The sequence below is a fragment of the Staurois parvus genome, unplaced genomic scaffold (genome assembly GCF_062004578.1).
Source record: "Staurois parvus isolate SC_StPar_1 unplaced genomic scaffold, SC_StPar_1.0 ptg000261l, whole genome shotgun sequence".
In the NCBI taxonomy this organism is placed as follows: Eukaryota; Metazoa; Chordata; class Amphibia; order Anura; family Ranidae; genus Staurois; species Staurois parvus.
The window spans coordinates 311382-326084 of record NW_028318057.1 but is presented as its reverse complement, the minus strand read 5'-3'; the positions used below and the strand labels follow the sequence as shown (position 1 = coordinate 326084).

At 37.3% G+C, this 14703-nt stretch overlaps 1 protein-coding gene across 24 annotated transcripts in view; it reads left to right on the top strand.

Annotated features, from left to right (window-relative positions):
- The window catches only part of NFASC (neurofascin), a 222619-nt gene that overhangs the window by 181054 nt on the left and 26862 nt on the right, over positions 1-14703 (top strand). For 15 of the 24 annotated variants that reach the window (XR_016313276.1, XM_089681130.1, XM_089681128.1 and 12 more), the window contains 6 exons: positions 2660-2882; positions 5010-5125; positions 5457-5661; positions 5981-6103; positions 12091-12264; positions 12682-12696. Coding sequence is in view for 23 of the 24 variants with exons in the window: in XM_089681130.1 (XP_089537256.1) it covers positions 2660-2882; positions 5010-5125; positions 5457-5661; positions 5981-6103; positions 12091-12264; positions 12682-12696 (856 nt within the window). In the remaining variant the exon portion in view is untranslated. The remainder of the gene's footprint in view (positions 1-2659; positions 2883-5009; positions 5126-5456; positions 5662-5980; positions 6104-12090; positions 12265-12681; positions 12697-14703) is intronic. The other 9 variants (XM_089681142.1, XM_089681143.1, XM_089681137.1 and 6 more) reach the window with 3 other exon arrangements.

The following is a 14703-nucleotide window of genomic DNA, read 5'->3' as shown; positions in this document are numbered from 1 at the left end:
ACCTTACACATTAGCTGTGTGTCGGGAACTGTGTCAAACGCTTCTGCAAAATCCAAGTATACCACGTCCACTGCCACCCCTCTGTCCAAGGTTTTGCTCACCTCCTCATAAAAAGAAATCAGATTTGTTTTGGCTACCTATTAACAAACACATATTTCTTCCTCACCACAAGATTGGTTGGGACTTTTCTTCCTACACGATCAACAACTTTACATTATCTTACCATGGGTGCTTTTGCGACACCATACACTTTCAGGGTTTTTCTGACCATGCTGGGATCATCTCCTAGACCTCACTGACTGTCTTCTCCATAAAATATAAACAGTTGGTGTCACTCTGTTGTCACTAATACTTTATCTACAGTTGATCATAGGGTATACTTTATTTTTATACCTCAATATGTGAAGCAATACCTTAGTTTTTTTCATACATCCTTAATTTTTTGTCTTTAATATTGTGCAAGGCTTTAACAAACACATACATTTTGCATTAGATAGCCCTTACTGATGTCAGTTTCTGGTACACAGTCTGAGTCTCATAAATTTTATCAGCAGCCATTTCTTTTTTTCAAAAATCTAACTAACTTGTTAGATGTTGATTTTGTTATCTCTCCAGCCTGCGGCAGTCCTGTTTAAACCTGCATTTTACTAAAATCTGACAACAGTCTTTATAACTGGATTTCATATCCCACAAATAAATTGGTTTATCAAAGGTTTTATCATTGCCTTCTGCTTACTTCAGTTGTAATTCTTCTTTCTTCAGTATTGAACTCTACAATTGCTAAGTGGTAATAGCAAATCACTGTTGTGCTTCATTTTCATCTCATGTATAAAACTTTTTCTTATAATCAACAACAAAAGGTCACCTGTCTTAAACATGTTTTAGTTTTTTTTCTTTTAGATAAAGCTGGGAAGATTTAGAATTCGTCTCAGATTAGAACTACTGTTGAGGGCCCTCACTTTCTGTCCCACGTACATTTTATCAGGTAGCAACACAAACATGTAGGTGGGCATGAGGCATGGTGGTGGCACTGAAACAGGAAGGAAAGACACATGGAGGTCAGAGATTTCTAGGAAGTGTATTTTCAAAAATGTTCCAATCACACTGTAACAGAGTCTATGCAGCAGTATCCAACTGGCAGAGACACTCAGGGATACGTATGCAACACTTACAGGGAGCAACACCTGGCAAGGGGGTGACTAGCAGACAGTGATGAACAAGGTGCTAGAAGTGGAAAGGCTCATGTAGGGAGGAGGCCAAAGAGACACATGAATTCCCCCTGCCCTCCACTCTCCCTGCATGGCAGTTGTTGACAACACCAACTGTTCTAAGGAGGTCAACCTACACCTACCTATAAACAGAACATTTTCGTTGGTACAGTAGGGAGTGCTAGAACTGCTGTTAGATTCTTAATTCTGTCTGGATCTCTGTTGCAGATTCTCTAGAATCTCTAGAGAGGAACAATAGTGCTTTTCTCATCCTGTTCATGCTGTCCCTGTGTCCAATAATCATTCAGCAATACTGTACAGAATTTTCATATAAAAAACAAAGAACATTTTTTTTTCTTTTAAACCTTCAGGTAAAAAACTAATACAGTTTTAGTTCAATTATGGCTTGTATGTGAGGGTGCCAATGTGCATAGTATAGAAAGAGTATGCCAGAACAGAATAGTTTTGATACCCTGTAGCCTCCCTGATGGTATTCCCGAGTGTAGCTCGGGGTAAAGTTTCAGTACCAAAAGCGGTAACCCCGAGCTACACTCGGGCTTACCATGAGGCGCTGCTCCGGCATCTCTTCTTCACTTACCTTGTCCTGCGCTCCCGCGATGTCCCTCCTGCGGTGTCCCCGGCAATGTAATCCGGCGGATGCCAGCATCTGTCATCTGAGTTCTGTCCCCTGCGAGCGTCGGGACGTATGGGGGACGGAACTGTGGGAAATTTGAAAATGGCAAAAAGTGACATTCACTCAATACACTAAAATCACATAGTAAAACATTACTGTATCAAACCATTTCACATACATTTTGTCCCTAGTGCTTTGTCCTGTGCCCTGCCTGCATTTGTACCGTTCTTTTTGCCTGGAAACTGAGAAACGTCCATGGTGTCCAAAAAGTGTCCCTTTAGGTCAAAACCGGTTTTAGACCAGCTAGAGAACAGCGATAGTAAATTAGAACTACTTGCAGAATTGAGTGATAATGATTTGTGGGGAAATTCGTCATCAGACAGTGAAAACGATTTTGCGACTTTGCTCAGTGATGTGCAAACTTGGCGCTATATTTCAAATTTCAGTGTTTTTGGTTTGATTATATTATTAAATTAAATGTATTATTATATTATTATTTTTTATGATTATTTATTAAATTATAATTTATGATTTCGTGTTTCAAATTTTATCATACCCGGGATGTTTAATAGACTCTTGTTCGGACAGATTTCAGTGAGTTATTCCTAAAAATTACAGGCCTACAATAAAAAAAATACATATTTCCATGCAAAATTGTACCGCTTTGAGCACAGAAATATGGACATAATCAGACCGCTAGGGAGGTTAATGATAGGAGGGTAATAGTCTGATTCAAGTTAACCGCTAAGACAAGCTCAATTGTTTTTTCCATAGACACTACATTTTTATTTGTGTTATTTTTCTTTACAACCAACAGCCACTGAACTCCACACAGGCATATGGGCCAAACTTGCGATACAATGTCAAATGGCGACAGCGTCAATCAGGAGAAGCCTGGAATAATATCACGGTTTGGAATAACAAGCATGTTGTTTGGAACACCCCAGTGTACACACCTTATGAGATAAGGGTACAGGCTGAAAATGAGTATGGCAGAGCATCAGAGCCGAACACTGTCACTGGATACTCAGGGGAAGACTGTAAGTACTAGAAGACACAGTAGCATAACTTTCACTCTCTTTTAAGCAGTGCCAATGATGCTATGAAGATTTGTATTCATCACACCTGGACTAGCACTGAAGGCTGCTTTAGGAACACTGGTCAAAGCTTGTCAAATGATTGAAAAAAGCTTGCTAAAACTTGTGTTCTTTAGATTAGTGTTTACAAGCAGTTAAACAGTGTGTGCCTGTTTAGGGCATTATTATTATTGATCATTGTATTTTGGTGCAGCGCAGGCAATTTGGTGCTGATAATTTGGTCTGTTGTAAATCAGTGACAAAGTTTATCTCTTTTTGGTTAGTTTTAAGGGGTTCCCAATAGTAACAGTGGTGGACAATGCCTATGCAATGGTTGTTGGCATGCCTGCTTGTAGTCTACATCAAGGGATGTGTGTGAAACAGTGTCAGTGCAGCATCAAAACTGTGAGACAGATATCACCTTGTAACAGTAAGTGTCTGAAACAGCACCTTTGAGACAAGGTTATAGTTTAATGAATGCTGAAGGCACAAAATATTATAACAACTTTTGAAATTATATGAAAAGATTTGGTTATATTGGTTAGGTTGAATTTAAACTTAAGGGGGATTTAGGGGATACAATGAGGTTAGGAATCAGTATGTTTATCAGTACATTACCTTTTTGGTGTGATAAATCAATTTTCCAGTGGCAATTAGATTAGTGTACAATATATGTGGCAAAGGTTATTTGTGCCAAAAACGTGTAATCTGAATTTTCTGCTCCAAAACGGCCAAATCAATTTTGAGAAGTCAAAAACTATGAGAAAACAATTCTATGAAGAAAGACACTTAAAGCAGAACTTCACTGCATCTGAGCACTATAAACCAAAAACGCTATTTAATTAATGTTTAATATTCAAAGCAAACTCCCCATCCATCCATGTGTCCATGCTTTATTTTGCTGAGAAATCACTTTGAAAAACACCCCCCATAGCATTTCTGGTCTTAGCCATCTTGAGTAAGGGATATGATTCAAGCAGCATATACTTCCTGTAATCCATCTGCCCTTAGCTCAGGCATGCAGGCAGGAGGGTGTGCTTAGTTGGGAAATCTGCTCCTCCTCTCCTGAAGACTCATGAGATGCATGCTATCATAGGCCAGGAAACCAGGAAGCAACTGAAGAAATGTTAAGAAAAGTTTAAAACAAGCAAATATTATATCCTGATACCTATCTATTAATACTAGCAGCATAAGGTTTAAAAATATTCAGTGTTAATTGAGAGAGTAAAGTTCCACTTTAACACATTAGAGCTAAAGAGTAATTCAGGGCTTCAATAAAGATGATTATTAAATGCTTGGTAAATATGTGCTGAATCTAAGATGTGGTGTTGTAGTTTGGTTTTAGAGCCCATTTTTGCTTTTGTGTTACACTCATTGGTGCAATGTGGTGGCATTCATTCTAAATAGCAACCAAACACACCTTGCCGACAGACTAATGTGTTGCAGTGTAGTGCACACCTTTTTGGGTGCATTAGGCAGGCCATTCAAATAAATTCACATGTGCAATGCACATTATCACAGCTTAACAAGCTTTAGTGCACGTGAGCTAACACAATGCAATAGTGTGAATGGGCCCTAAATGCAGTAACTGAATTTGAAATATATATATTTCCTGCCACCAAAACATATTAGAATTGCATCTCTACATGCATTTTTTTCTAATAACACTCCTACTAAGCTATTAAAAAGTAATGAAAAGGGGCATGGGTGCCTTAAAAATAATTAAAACATAAATAGCCAAGATCCCAATTCAAATTACAGTGAATCAAGCTGGAGAGAAGAAAGTTTGAGAGGACTCTAAGTGATCCTGTTACATCAGGTTCTGTGTGTAAGGATTTAATTGTTAACATATGTACTGTATAGATGCTACTCCATATCTTAACATAGAGTAGAATTTTCTAGTAAAATGGTAGCTGCATTTAAAAAACATATTTACAATAAAAACTAAACATTTTTATTTGATACCAGTCATGTAAATAAGGAGGAGCAAGCAGGAACAGTTTAGCAAGTCTAAAGAATAAGAGAAAAACTCTCTGTAGGACTGGAGCTATTTTATAGTTAGTTTTGTTTAAAGCTTTTCTTTGCCCTCAGATCCTAAGACAGCACCCTCTGACATTAAATTAAGGGTCATGAACAGCACTGCCATTTCCCTTCAATGGAGTCGTGTGACCCCTGCTTCTATCCAAGGAAGCCTCATGGAATACAGAGTGAGCAGAACTTACACCTACTACTTATAACACTCCACTGATATCTAAATAACATGAATATGAAAAAAACAACCTTATTAATTTAAAATATATGTTCACAAGTGTGACCCAATTACCAGCTAACCAATGTTAAATTGATAAATAATCTATAAGGCAGTATTTGCCACTGATTCATGTCTAACCATTGTGCAGATGTCACTGTTGTTTATTCAAAATTCAGAATGGTGCTAACCAGTGAACCTTTGACTATCTTAACTCCCCGAGAACCCAATCAACTTCCCACTAATATCAAAATGTTAGCTGTTAAATGATTGAGTTGTGTATCTTGAAGGCCTATTACTGGAGGGAGAGTAGTTTGCTGAGGGGACACTGGGTCTCTCGAAAGAAGTTACAGCAGAGTTTTATCGGAGATCGCGTGCGGGGAATTGTGTCATTCCTGATACCTTACAGCAACTACAAATTATACATGGTAGCAGTGAATGGGCGTGGGGATGGCCCGAAGAGTGATATTAAGGAGTTTACCACACCAGAGGGCGGTAAGTTTCTTCATACTGGAGGACGTAAAGTTTTTCCATTTGATATGTAGAATTACATTTTTACCAGTTGAGATTACATATGTGAACCTTCATTTATTGTCCAATGTTGATAAATCACAGAGTTGTAAAAACCTGCCAAGCAGAATGTTCAAAGTAAGAGTTTATTTTCTTTTCACAGATACATTCAAAGAGTTAATTATGTTTTAGTTTTATTTAAAAAAAAATATTGCATTCCAAAACTTAAGCACTACACATATCAAGTGGCCAATCCTCTTACAACTTTTCACATGCAATCTAACAAAACTTAATTTTTTTGCAGCGCCCAGTCAACCTAAGAACTTTAGATTCAGTGAGCCAAATCGTGAAAGTATAATTTTGGAATGGAGCTCTCCAGAACACCCAAATGGAAATCTAACTGGATATAATCTACGCTACCAAGCATGTGAGTATTACTGAAAACTAACACAGCTCTACTAGTTTTGTACCTGTGAAGCAGGTTTGTATTGAGACAAAGTGGCTAGTTTACTAAGTAGAGCATGTTCACTTTGCAAAGTGAACTTTATGCCTTTGTACATAGAAGCACCCAACATTATTACTGAAAGTTGCCTCCTTATCTGCTACGAGAGTACACTATTGGCCCATATATTTGGGAATGTGCTGTGCTTAGATGCATGAATTTACACCATTTTGTACTTGACCTGTCAACTAAGACGTACCATGCACTGTGCTCCTTGCACAGATCGAAAGGGCTGCAAGGGCTGGGACAGTGATAATAATGAGGGATTTTAACTACCCAGAAATTGACTGGAATAATGGTACTTCAGGAATAGTTAAAGGGCAAAAATGTATAAGCCTACTACAGGACACTTTTATGGTACAGTTCATAGAGGCCCCAACTAGGAATGATGCTCTGATGGACCTGGTAATCTCAAACCATGCAGAGCTTATTATGAATGTCCATATAAAAGAACATCTGGGTAGTAGTGACCATAACATGATTTCATTTATTGGTAGCTGTAAACATCAAGCACATACGGGAAAAATAAAACGCTCAAATTTAAGAGAGCTAATTTTCCAAGGCTGAGAGCTGCTCTCCAAGACTTAGATTGTAAGGGAATATTGGCATCGATGAACACAACACAGAAATGGGAGTTCTTCAAAAAGTCTGTATGTGAACACACTGCAAAATATATTCCCATGAGCAACAAGTTTAAAAGCCTAAAAATCAAACCTATGTGGCTTACTGCCAAAGTTAAAAAAGCTATGAATAATAAGAAAAGAGCTTTTATGAAATATAAAAATTAAGGAACACTATCATCATTTAAACATTACAAAGAATATAACAGAATATGCAAAAAGTAAATAAAGGGCGCAAAAATTGAAAACGAACGACAAATTCTTCAAATATATTAATAGTACAAAGGTCAGGTCCAAGCATATAGGCCTTTTATAAAATAATCTAGAGTGGGTGACTGGGGACAAAGAGAAGGCAAATGTATTAAATACCTTCTTCAGCTCTGTGTATACAAAGGAGCATGGGGGAGCTCTTGTCCATAATGGGCATGGTATTGACACAGCTCCAGATGATCCACATTGGCTCACAACTGATATGATCCAAAAATATTTAGACAGAATAAAGGTGAATAAAGCACCTGGACCAGATGGCATACACCCACGGGTCCTTAAAGAATTGAGCGTTGTCATTTTAAAGCCATTGTTTCTAATTTTTAGGGGCTCTTTAATGACCTGCATAGTACCACTTAATTGGCGTAAGGCCAATGTGGTGCCAATATTTAAAAAGCAGTCAAAATCTTTACCAAGTAAATATAGATCTGTTCATTTAACTTCTATAGTTGGGAAGATACTGGAGAGTTTAATAAAAGACCACATAGATGAGTTCTTGCTGGAAAAAAATATTTTAAGCACCAGACAGCATGGATTCATGAAAGACAGAAGTTGTCAAACAAATCTGATTTCTTTTTATGAGGAGGCGAGCAAAACCTTGAACAGAGGGGTGGCAGTGGACGTGGTATAATTGGATTTTGCAAAAGCTTTTAACAGAGTTCCCCACACAAAATATTACTGGTTACTGACATACAGTTGTGTTCAAAATAATAGCAGTCAGACATCACTAACCTGATCAATCACTGTTTTTGGTAGAAATGATATTTCTACATGGCAAATAATTTACTAGCAGGTGTAGTAGAGTAATAGAAATCCAACAGACCCAACAGTCATGACATGCATGCTGCTGATTCTGTGTAATTGAATCACTAATTGAAAGGGGCATGTTCAAAATAATAGCAGTGTGGAGTTTTATTAGTGAGGTCATTCATTCTTTGAAAAACAGGTGGCAATTATTGCCCTTATTTAAGGAAGGAAGGCAGCAAATGTTGTACATGCTGGTTACAGTGCATTTCTCTCTGAAATTCTGAGGAAAATGGGTTGTTCCAGACATTGTTCAGAAGAACAGCGTACCTTGATTAAAAAGTTGATTGGAGAGGAGAGAAAAAAGACCGACAATTTTGAAAAAAATAAACCCTGTATTTTTTACTTTTTGCTATAAAACATATCCAATAAAAATTTTTTAGAAAAATTTAATTTCGTCATAAATTTAGGCCAAAATATATTCTGCTACACAACTTTGCTAAAAAAAAAATCCCAATAAGTGTAAATTAATTGGTTTGTGTGAAAGTTATGGCATCTACAAATGGTGGTATGTATACTGGAATTTTTATTTTATTTTTATACTACTGATGGTGGCGATCAGCAACTTATAGCGGGACTGTGGGACTGGAGGCATTCTGACACTGGGGGGGGGGGAGCTGACTAACTATCACTGTCATCCCCAGTGACACTAATACAGTGATCAGTGCTAATAAAAAGCACTGACACCATACTAATGACACTGGGCAGGAAAGGGTTAACATCTGGGGCAATCAAAGGGTTAACTGTGTGCTGTGTGAGTTTAACTGTGCAAGCACACTACTTTGTATTGCTCTGCTATGCAAAGCAATACAAAGCAGCCTGCTGGAGCTGACAGGGGAGAGATCTGTATTGTTTACATACAGACCTCTCCCCCGTCAGTGATACTTGGCGAGCGCAGGCGGGGAATCACCTTCCGAGACCTGGTAATCGACAGCTGTAGCTGCGAATGGCAGCGCGCCCCCTACCTGGAAATCCGAAATCACGTATATATATATATATATATATATATATATGTGTGATTTTGTGCAGCATTGCCACCCTGTAGCATTATTTCTGCTATAGGGAAGCGGTTAATTTAGACTAGTATAACAAATAAAAAAAAAAAATTAAGGTGTGGGCAACTACATGGCAAATGAGGTTTAATGCCGGAAAATGTAAAATAACGCACTTGGGGGCCAAAAATATGAATGCAAGTTACACGCTACGTGGAGAGCCAATGGAGGATTCCAGGGTGGAAAAAGATCTGGGAGGCTCAGCCATGGCATGCAATGCCATGCTGCAGCAACCAAAGCTAGCCGAATATTACATGCATTAAAAAAGGTATTTACTCTAGAGATTAGACTATAACTTTCCCACTTTACAAAACTCTGGTTTGGCCAAACATGGAGTATGCCGTCCAGTTCTCAGGAAGGATGTGCTGGAACTGGAGAGAGTCCAGAGAAGGGCGAAAGAGCTATGAAGGGGACTGGAGGACCTCAGTTACGAGGAATGACTACAAACACTAAATTTATTTTCCCTGGAGAAGAGACGCTGGAGAGGAGATATGATAGCAATATACAGTTGTGTTCAAAATAATAGTAGTCAGACATCACTAACCTGATCAATCTCTGTTTTTGGTAGAAATGATATTTCTACATGGCAAATAATTTACTAGCAGGTGTAGTAGAGTAATAGAAATCCAACAGACCCAACAGTCATGACATGCATGTTGCTGATTCTGTGTAATTGAATCACTAATTGAAAGGGGCATGTTCAAAATAATAGCAGTGTGGAGTTCTATTAGTGAGGTCATTCATTCTTTGAAAACAAGTGGCAATTATTGCCCTTATTTAAGGAAGGAAGGCAGCAAATGTTGTACATGCTGGTTACAGTGCATTTCTCTCTGAAATTCTGAGGAAAATGGGTCGTTCCAGACATTGTTCAGAAGAACAGCATACCTTGATTAAAAAGTTGATTGGAGAGGGGAAAACATATAAAGAAGTGCAGAAAATGATAGGCTGCTCAGCTGAAATGATTGCAAATGCTTTAAAATGGCAACCAAAGCCTGAAAGATGTGGAAGAAAGCGAAAAACTACCATTTACAAGAAGGTCTAAAGTTCCCTGTGAGTACTGTTACAATTAGAAGACGCCTATGTGAAGCCAAGCTATCTGCAAGAAGCCCCCGCAAAGTCCCACTGTTGAAAAAAAGACATGTGCTGAAGAGGTTACAATTTGCCAAAGAGCACATTGACTGGCCTAAGGAGAACATTTTGTGGACTGATGAAAGTAAGATTGTTCTTTTTGGGTCTAGTGGCCGGAGACAGTTTGTCAGACGACCCCCAAACACTGAATTCAAGCCACAGTACACTGTGAAGATAGTGAAGCATGGTTGCGCAAGCATCATGATATGGGGATGTTTCTCATACTACGGTGTTGGGCCTATTTATCGCATACCAGGGATCATGGATCAGTTTGAATATATCAGAATACTTGAAGAGGTCATGCTGCCTTATGCTGAAGAGGAAATGCCCTTGAAATGGGTGTTCCAACAAGACAACAAACCCAAACACACCAGTAAACGTGCAACATCTTGGTTCCAGACCAACAAAATTGACGTTATGGAGTGGCCAGCCCAATCCCCGGATCCTAATCCAATAGAAAACTTGTGAGGTGACATCAAAAATGCAGAGAAGAACTGTGGAATGTAGTCCAATCATCCTGGGCTGGAATACCTGTTCACAGGTGCCAGAAGTTGGTTGACTCCATGCAACACAGATGTACAGCAGTTCTCAGAAACAGTGCTTATACAATGAAATATTAATTAAGTGATTCAAAGGAAAGTAAAATCTTCAAACATTTTTCAGTTTATATAGTGAATGTTTGAGTTTGCAAAGAAGAATACAAACACTGCTATTTTTTTGAACAGTCTTATATTCACTTTTCTTCAATTTTTTTAGAGGAACAACACAAATTTGATATATTTTTCTTCATGTTTTGATTTGGAATATAATGTGTAGTGTTCCCAATACATTTGTGTGTATGGAAATAAAAGCTATTAGAAGGATTTTGAGCTTTATTCACTTTTTTCAACACACTGCTATTATTTTGAACACAACTGTATATAGGTAAAGTTGATCCAGGGAATATCCAATTACCTCTCGGGGGATAAGGAAGGAATTTTTTCCCCTGCAGGAGAAAATTGGATCATGCTTTGCTGGGTTCTTTGCCTTCTTCTGGATCAATTGTGGGTGTAAGATTGTAACTTTTTGGTTTTTTTTTATGGTTGCACTGGATGGACCAATAGAGCTAAAAATCATAAATTAATATAATATATGAATATTAAATGCGTTAATGATATTTAAGTTTATATATGGGTTTATTGGTACAGAAGGACTAGGAACTTTTTATATGTTTGAAGTGTGGAGGTTGTAAAGGGGTTATTTTTGTGGGCCTTGAGTCAGTGTTTATAATTTTATTTTGTTTTTTTTTATCATTAAGTACTGTGAAAAGGTTTTAAGCAGGTCTGAAAAAAGTGCTGTAATGTAAGAATGCTTTCAGAAATAGAAGTGTTATTAGTTTATTCTTGTCACTTAACAAAATGGTAAGTAAATGAACAGAAGAGAAACCCAAATCAAATCATTATTCGGTGTGACCTCCCTTTACCTTTGAAACAGCATCAATTCTTTTAGGTACACTTGCACATGGTTTTTGAAAGAACTTGGCAGGTAGGTTGTTCCAAACATAACCACCAATCTTCTGTGGATGTGTTGAGATCAGAGCTCTGTGGGGGCCAAACCATCACTTCCAAGACTCCTTTTTTTTTCTTTACACTGAAGATAGTTCTTAATGACATTGGCTGTATGTTTTGGGTCATTGTCCTACTGCAGAATACATTTGGGAACAATCACACACTTCCCTAATGGTATGGCATGATGAATAAATATCTGCCTGTACTGTATGTCTTAACATTGAGGACACCATTGATCCTGACCAAACCTTCAGCTCAATTTACAGAAATGCCACCCCAGACTTGTAGGGAACCTCCACTATGCTTCACTGTTGCTTGCAGACACTCATAATTGTACCGCTGTCCAGCCCTTTGCGAACAAAATGCCTCCTGCTACAGCCAAATATTTAAAATTTTGATTCATAAGTATAGAGCACCTGGAATATAGTATGCAAGTATATTCAGGCACTATTTCATTTAATATTCTGATATTGTTTATTAACTTTTGCATTCAGTTAATGGAACCAGATTTGCAAGACCAGTGGTAGAGACGCTATCACCAAATCAGACAAAATACACTTTGACAAGAACAGATCCTATCTCACGCTATCGAATCACACTGAGCGCCAGGACCCAGGTTGGAGCCGGAGAAGTTGTCACTGTTGATACACCTCTCAAACAAGATGAAGGTAAAAGACAGAACCTGGTAGATGTGTCCAATACATTTAATGTAGGATATTATGTTACTGTAGTAGTTTGACCATACAATGCATCAATGTGTAGATTGATGTTTTTCCATTTGTTATTGTGACTGGTGTCATTTGGAGATGCTTTTTCCATGGACTAGATGTCTGTTTATAGTTATCAACTGTTGTCATATAATTTCATTTCTTAGATGTATGCAGCACAGCCATTTTTTTCAAAGTAATGCAGCCATATTTAAATGTGGGGTCATTTGGATGAAGAAATACCTTGCTGGCCTGATTTCTCATTGTCTTTGATACTTAGACTCTCTAGTATGTGTGTTTATGTGTTCCACTCTCTTTCTTTCTTTTCTCTCTTCTTCCTTGCTCTTCCTTACTCTTGGCTTTCTGTGAGGTTTGCAGTTCCCCCCACGTCAGGTAAAGTAGTAACAGCAAGGTAACATGCATGGGGGTTTCATGCATGCTTACAGTTTAAATTGTTGCATGACTATCTATCTTCCATCCAGGAAATAATTTCTGATGTGGTTCGCATTCAGAACGTGTCGCATATTGACTGTACTTTGCATAAATGTGGACAAAACTTCAAACTAATGTGTACTACCCTGTCTCCTAATGTACACATAAGCTTTTTAACATCAAGCAACAAAGGATCAGCAAAGAAAAATGGGAATATTTTATGTGAACCTTATAGTTGATGAAACCAAATTATGTACCAAAACATCATCCTAGCTATGTGGTGGTTTATGTAAGGATATATTTTACTTATAAAGGGCGTGTCCCTTTCCCTTAGATGAAATATTACAGTGCCTCCAGCCGTTAAAATACGGCAAATATTTAGTAAACCAATAATTTGGACACCTTGATAATTTGATCACCACTTATTATTATACCTTGAATTCTTTTAGCCAATATGATTTCGTACCATACACACAAAATTTGCCTTATAATAGATAAATATAAAAATTTATTTATGTACAAAAATTATATATATATTAACACAAAACGCAAAAGACTGGTGATAAATGAATATTAATACACACAATCAAAGACATACCCTACCAATGTAATACACAATACTAATGTTTCCAAATAATAAAATCAATATCACAATTTCTAAATGATCTGATTAAAAATTAAATTTATTAATAACTAATAATTTCGAGTATCTCAAAGGTTATATTCTCACAAGCCGTGGCCATAGGATTGCAAGAAGCTATTCCTTGATAAATTATACTCTGATTATTAATATTTAATAAATTATGAAATATGAAAATTTTTTATAATATGACACCACACAATTTTTAACAGTAAAACAGGATCTCTCTACATATATATATCTACCCAATATTGTTGTGATACACTAAGGTAATGCAAAAGTAAATGAATAGTCTCACCACACCCGGAATTCAGACTATGAAACTCTCCCATGGATCAGCTGGCAATGGAACGCCTTTAGAAATGATATTATAGGGCAAGTGATAGAGATTTAGTATGGGAGAATGTAGGAAGTTAGGAGTACAGAGGTTTAGCAATTTAGTAAAGTTTGGAAGTTTGAAAGGATGGAAAAGGGGTTATAGAGAGGTCTCTTCAGATGTCTTCCGATTTTCTTCCAATGAGGTCTTTCTTCAGTCAGGTTTTTTTTCTTTTGATGAGGTTTTTCTTTTGATGAGTTTTTTTTTTTCTTAAAGGTGCATGGGCTTTTATATCCACTAATCCATTGTTCTAAGATACCTTCCCACCAGGCTTCTTGATTGGCTAGTTGAGAAATGTGTGTACATAAGCTATTTCTCACCTGCCCGCCAGATGGCAGTCATGTATCATAGAACAATTTGAGTATTTGAGATGACTCATACCTCGGGTGGCATTTTAAGGTAATTTCAGGGATTAAATATACGTCTTTTTCCATATAGAGAAGTGATCATACCTATAATATTCTAAATAGGGACCATGGAATATAGGTGTATATTCAGTTATTCCTTCTTGAAATACCATCCTGTCTGTTTCCTGATAAGACATATAACTAATGCTAGTTTATAATACATCTTACTTTCCATCATCTCAATACTCAAGTTAGTGATATATAGTTCCCATTGCTGAATATTTGGTGGTGTGTAAAACCTATTCTTTATAACATCTCTAGATACTATGCTTTTGTAGTAATATCTTTTTAGTTAGATACATTCAATTTTTAGTCTTAAATGTCCTGAATTTAACTTCTTTGTTTTAGAACCACATTTCCTATGGGTAGGGAAAAACTCTCTGTTTGCCTGGCTCTTGTATTGGAGTCACAGTAAACAACTATTAATACTTTCACCCTTGGTGGACAATAGCATATTGTGATAGTTTGAGAGTTCTGTTGGTTTATCACACTCTGCAAGGTTTGGGTAAGCTCTCAGACAATCAGTTTGGTTCCTCTATTGTCCT